At 37.4% G+C, this 6,660-nt stretch overlaps 1 protein-coding gene across 1 annotated transcript in view; it reads right to left on the bottom strand.

The window, feature by feature from the left end:
- The window catches only part of LOC104540342 (histone deacetylase 4-like), a gene marked incomplete at its 5' end in the record, with an annotated part of 26,490 nt that extends 20,408 nt beyond the window's left edge, over positions 1–6,082 (bottom strand). The window contains one exon of the mRNA XM_010184128.1: positions 5,949–6,082. Within this exon, the coding sequence (XP_010182430.1) occupies positions 5,949–6,082 (134 nt within the window). The remainder of the gene's footprint in view (positions 1–5,948) is intronic.
- Between the last annotated feature and the right edge of the window lie 578 nt (positions 6,083–6,660).

Here is a 6,660-nt window from a genome sequence, read left to right as displayed (position 1 = left end):
CAGCAGGAAAGCTGCAGAGTATGAGCTTTCCACTTAAATTACCATCTCCTCCTAAATGCCAGCTCAACAGATTGCAAGAAAGAAGCACATACTTCACACTCTGCAAGAAAATTGTCCAGTATAAGTTTTCAAGCATGTCTGGGAGCCAACCAATCACAATGTTTTGTCAAATTCTGCTTCAGACTGAAATTCCAGCCAGAAGAATATTTACTAGAAGATGTTAAATTTAGTCACTTAGAAATGTTTTTGCACTTAGGGCCAAATTCAGCCTTGGCTGCCACAGTCAATGAGACCAGACACGTATCCTCTGTGTGCCTTTGGTGCAGGGTCCTGCTGGGCAGAGCACACTGTGGATTGCACTTCTCTGTTTCCTCTATGCAAAGAAGAGCATGACCCCTCCTGCGACTAATTATCACTTGTTACAGATTATGGCAAACTGCTGTACCATGTAGAGCTAAGAGACACTGTCCGAACCTGTAGACAGATCAGAGGGACTATGATGTTAGACTGACATCTATGCTTCATGGAAACATCTCACCTAGCTGCTCGAAAAGAGACAGGATGAAGGAAGAACTAAATCCCTAATTTTTGACTCAGAGTGTTGTGCTTGAAGGAATCCTTCCTTATTCTCTCTGGCTGCAGAAGTCCCAGCTGAATGCAGTTGTGTTGGAAATAAACTGTAGGATTTAAGATACTGAACTCTAGGAAAGCTTATCCCTGAGGGCTTTTTAAATTCAAGTAATGCCTCTTCATAAGTCATGTGGAGGAAAGAAACCAGAACTTATCCTTGCATGTATAGAGCAGCTTACTCACCACCACCTGGCACTGAAAGGCACAGTAGAGGTCTTAATAGCACTGAAACTGAGATGGACAAAATAGTGTGGTATTTCCATTCTCTACGACAAAGTATTCAACCCAACACTTCTTGGAATAACATAGAAATCTTAACATTTAATTGTCCTCTTAATTGGAGTAGTATACATATCTATATATGCTCTAAAAATAAGTATTTGCAACTATACCACCAATCTGTGAAAAACTGTAGAATCATTTAAAGAGTATCACAATAAATGACATAATTGAATTTTAAGCACAAGAGTATATCATCAGCTCATAAATACTTAGATTTAAAAGTAACATCTCTTTTCTAATTATCTGAATCCATAATTTACCTTGTTTTGTCAGGTGCTCTTTTAATGGGTAAGTTCTCAAATAATGTTGAGAAAATTCAGGGATATTTTAAACCATCTGATGCTCATCCTGTCAGTTTACCTTCCAGGAGGATTTCCATGTTTTCATTTTGGCTTTCAAGGGAATCCAGCTGCTTAATCTCTTCTCACCTCTTGGGAGATTTCCTTCCAAGGAGATAACCTACAGTGCTCCCAATTAGCTCTGCAAATGGTCAAGTGGATTTTTCTCAAAGTGACATGGAAATTTTTCTGTACACTAAACCTTGGAAACCTGAGATCTTGCAATATTTTTAAAGTGATCTTATAGGTAAACTTTCTCATTAATAATGTTATCTTTATAAAATTTATTTTTACCTTTACTTCTATAATTCCCTTTTTAGTTTTCTCATAATATAAGGAGGGATTCACACAATCAAAACAGATCAAGCCATTTCACACACTATAGGGTATCTTGCCTGACTTCCAGTTGCCACTCAGAGAGTGTGTGGATCTCCTCTAAGTTCTGTGTTAGATCTACCAGTCCTAAGGTATCTAAAAAGGCACTAGGCACCTCTGTTCAGGGAACTGGGTCTTAGGAAGAAACAATTAACAATATCAACACCTCCAATCAGATAAAATCAACGATTATAACACCCTTTATGTTTCTGTCAAAATTCGAATTTACTGTTCAAAAGTACTTCTGCAGTATTGACCCCACAGATGGGGCTGATAGCCGATTTAAATTCTGAGCTCTTCCAAGAAAAAGAGACCTTTTTAATAGTTTTTTTGGTTAGTCTTCAAAATCAACAACTGTATGCAGGAATTTCCTGTGCCATGCTCAAATTATTTAAAGAAGATTAACTTGATAGTGTATTCTTTTCCTAGTGGCTCCACTTGTATTCATTAAGAGAAGAGTAAAAAGTTATCTTGCTAGACAGATCGCTGTGCTACAGGCCATACATAACTAAAAGCAAAATACATCTATTTTGGATGTTAACCTGTTTTCCTGCTCTGGTGTTCAGAGACAAATTAAGAGAAGAAAGCATTTTTCACTTTTAAGTTTGATGTTACCTCTACATATCAGATCAGCTCTCCATGAAAGTCGGAAGTGGTGGCTAGTTTTGCAATTACTCTTTTTAAAAAAATGTTATTCTGCTTGTAATAGAACATATGAAGCAGTGAATTTCTGTATTGACAAGTCCTGGCCAAAAACAGCAAAAGAAAAGAAGAAGTTTTCAAAAACTCCTGCAAAATGTTTATGAATTCTAATCCTCAGCACATGAATAAATACATCTGACAAACTGCAGAGTACCTTACAAAGGCCTTTCCCAATCTTTCTAATTTGAGTTCAATTACATGTGCAGTGTTTAGAAATTGAAGTTCATCTTGCCAATGGTTTTAAACATTGCACTACATACCATTATTTGTAAAAGTGAAGGGCAGATAATAAGTTATAATTATCCTATTAATCACCTGTAAAGAACTGCATTCAAGGAAAAATGTATCCTCAAATTACAATAATTGGTTGTTTGAAGAAAAGCATTTTTTTCTGTCCTTGGCAGGAACGTGCTTGGAGTTTGCTGTGTAAGTTCACGAGTATCATGCTGAAATCAAGCAAAGTATATGCTATGGCCCATGTGGTGTAGCTTGCCATAAATCTATCTATGTCAACAGACGTGCTGATTTCTAACTGCTAACTAGGTATCAGACTCCCTCATTAGTGTCTGCTCCTCGGCAACACCTTTACTTATTCTTTTAAGCAAACATCAGTTTCCTATGGCAGTGTAACAGCATGCTCTCTGGAGTATTTTTCTCTTCTTAGCGGCCACAACATATTTTCTCTTCGAAACTCTGCTGCACCAGACCATTCGATGCATATCCCTGAAGACAATGATGTGAGAAAGAGAATAATGTTTATTGCATGACTTTTTTCAGGTTGTTAATGATCATGTTTTTTTACAAGGGAATTAAAAATGGCTGCATGGCTGAGGTACTTAATGCCTTCTTTGCCTCAGTCTTTAATAGCAGGAATAGTTGTTTGCTTGGTACCCAGCCCACTGAGCTGGAAGACAGGGATAGGGAACAGAATGAGACCACCATAATTCAAGAGGAAATGGTTAGTGACCTGCTTCATCAGCCAAGTGTGCTAAAGAAATTGGTAGATGTGCTCACCAAGCCACCCTTCATAATTTATCAGCAGTCCTGGCCAACAGCGGAGCTCCGTGGCACTCATCTACAAGAAGGGCCAGAAGGAGGATCCAGGGAACTACAGGACTGTCAGCCTGACCTCAGTGCTGGGGAAGTTCATGGAACAAATGATCTTGAGTACCATTACACACCGTTTATGAGACATCTGGATCATTAAGCCCGGTCAACGTGGGTTCATGAAGGGCAGATCCTGCTTAATGAATCTGATCTCCTTCTATGACCAGGTGACCCACTTGGTGGAGGAGGGAAAGGCTGTGGGTGTTGTTTATTTGGATTTGAGTAAAGTCTTCAATAATGCAGGACTAGAGAAGTGATTGTCCCACTGTATTCGGCACTGGTGAGGCTGCACCTTGAGTACTGTATTCAATTTTGGGTGCCACAATATAAGAAAGTATATAATCTCCTGAAGTAAAGGAGGTTGAGGAGAGACCTTATTACTCTATACAGCTACCTGAAAGGAGGTTGTAGAGAGATGGGTGTGGGTCTTTTCCCACAAATTACAACCAATAAGACAAGAGAAAATGGCATCAAGTTACTCCAGGGGAGGTTTAGATTAGACATTAGGAAAAACTTCTACACTGAAAGGGTTATCAAACACTGGAACAAGCTTCTCAGGGAAGTGGTTGAATCACCACCCTTGGATGTATTTAAAAATCATCTAACTATGGTGCTCAGGGGCATGGTTTAGAAATGGGCATGGTATAGTTATGTAATGGTTGGACGTTGAATCACCACCCTTGGATGTATTTAAAAATCATCTAACTATGGTGCTCAGGGGCATGGTTTAGAAATGGGCATGGTATAGTTATGTAATGGTTGGACTTTATGATCTTAAAAGTCTTTTCCAACCATAACAATTCTATGATTCTATGATTCTCAGTTATTGAATTGTTGTCACTCCTGAAATTTGCTCTGCTATATTTTGCAAACAGATAGACCCACAATTTATCTAATTTCCTGGTCTCTAATTATTCTAAAGTAAAATGAAAGAAAGTCTCTCTTTTAGTGCACTTATCCCATTCCTTTTTTTCACAACCAGTATTTTTTCTCAGATAATGGCTGGTTAGTGACTGCAAAAATAGTCAGTGGCATAGTGTTAAAACTGGGTGTGATATAGTGTTAAAAAAATAAAGCAGTTTTCATAAATGGGCAGCACCATAATAAGGTCATAACTAGACAGAGTGACCTAGGAACCTACAGAGAGGAAAACATGCCACATCATCAGGATTGTACCACTTGCATTAGTGCCACAAGGTACTAATGAAATTAGTTTCAGAAATGGGTTTAGAATGGCTATAAAAAGCCACTGATGTCATAAGGTACTACCACAGAGAAGATGATGGCAAAGAATATCAATGAGAGTGCCCTGGAATGGCAGCTACTCAGGAAGGCAAGGCTGCATTCACTGAGATTGTCAAATGCCTCAAGCTAGGTTTTGTAATCTATATTTCAGCACCTAAATTAAAGGATCAACATTGACCTGAGCATCTTTTTCAATCGTGCACGTCACCACACTGGAAAACTCCTTATGGCACTTCTCAAAGGTAATAGTAGATAAAAACCGATGAAAGTAGTTGGGGTTTCTTTGGTGGATGTGTCTCTTTACATTTCAGTAAGTATTTTTCAAAAAGCTATCAATTTATTCATTGCATGTATAATGTAAAAAATAATAAGCACAAAAATATTTTTCTTGATGGGTCATAGAGATGAAAAGCAAAGGTTTAAAGAACGTTTAGAAAATCCTTCTATTCAATATCTATCAGAAGACACATTACTTCACATTATTCACATAGGTATGATGTCTTGAAGTGGAAGGGAACTGGCAGACTAGCTTACAATTTGGCACTAATACATTTGATTGGAGAGATTATACAGCTCTTACCACTTCCCCTAGGGAAAAAAAAGCAACACGCTGCACTTTATAACAAGATCTTGCAAAATTCACAATTTATGGTAAAGGCTTTTGTACTTTCATAAATTATTTTGGCTGCACCTTCTCATCATATTTATAGGAGAAAAAATATTTTCTAGTGGACAACAGAACAATTTTTACTAATATGAATACTTGTATTTTTGTACATAAATAGCATGTACTCATACTTAGTCTAATAGTCCACTCTCATATGCTTTTAAATAATACATACATGTTCGATAGATCTTGGTCACTCCATTTAAATTACACACAGATAAAGCTGAATCATCATTTTTTTCCACGATAGTTGGCTGGAAGGTAAGATTCTGATAGATGATATGCACACCAATGACTACTAATGATGTCAAGTCTGGTATTCAGCACAAAATCACCAAAAGCAATTTTGAGGTATTAACATCTTACTCAGAACTGGGAATAATTTAGGCAAACACTACAGGATTTATATAATCATCTAATTTAGAGACATTTATCCAAACCAGCTTATGTGAGGTCTGCTCATTTCTAAGACATGTTCAAATTGCATGTTTTTTATACCAAACAAAAAAAAGACTGATGCCATTGTTAATAAAAGAAAATAAAAGATAGGCATTTCAGCAAACTTGCATCATTCTCTCCACCTATTACGATTTATGTTTTACCTCATTTCCTAAAAGGGCGTTTATACAGGCTTCAGATGCATCACAGATGGCAGTAAGGTCATGTCCTCCCTCCAGTGCCAGCACAACACGGCCATCCGCTAGCTTCAGCAATTGCTTGGTTAGGTGACCAAAACCTAGTATTCAAATACAGTAGTTCAAATAATTAAAGCAGAACAGATATTACTGGCATATTTCACATCTGCTGCGTAAGAATGTAGAAAGCGCATAGATATTGCAGAGGTAGCACGTGGATATATTTAGTCCAGTATCTGACTGTGACCCATGCCAGATGCTTTGGAGTTAGAAGTATGGAATTTTGTATGAGGCAAATGTGAGATAATGCCCCTCCTGCAGATCCCTAATAGCTGGAGATTAGTTGAAACATGAGGTTGTCTCTCTTCTTACTGTCATTAACCATTATCACCCTTGATTCTCTTCTTATTTGCACATCAGTGTAACATATACCCATGTTATTTAGAGAGATCTGACATAACCCTGGTCACTAATGGCATTGATATATTTGTGGTTGAACTATGATACTGTAATTAAAAATAATTATATTTTTCAAACAGATATCTCTACCAGTATCTCTCACTCTTGACCAACAATGTTCTAAGCAATTCTGCTCCACAGTCAAAAATGATAGTACTTCATTTTATGTGGTGTTCTATAATGAGACAAACACTACCACAAAGTTTTCATCTGTGATTCA

This window comes from Mesitornis unicolor, unplaced genomic scaffold, assembly GCF_000695765.1.
Source record: "Mesitornis unicolor isolate BGI_N332 unplaced genomic scaffold, ASM69576v1 scaffold9565, whole genome shotgun sequence".
In the NCBI taxonomy this organism is placed as follows: Eukaryota; Metazoa; Chordata; class Aves; order Mesitornithiformes; family Mesitornithidae; genus Mesitornis; species Mesitornis unicolor.
This window is presented reverse-complemented; position numbering and strand designations above follow the sequence as displayed.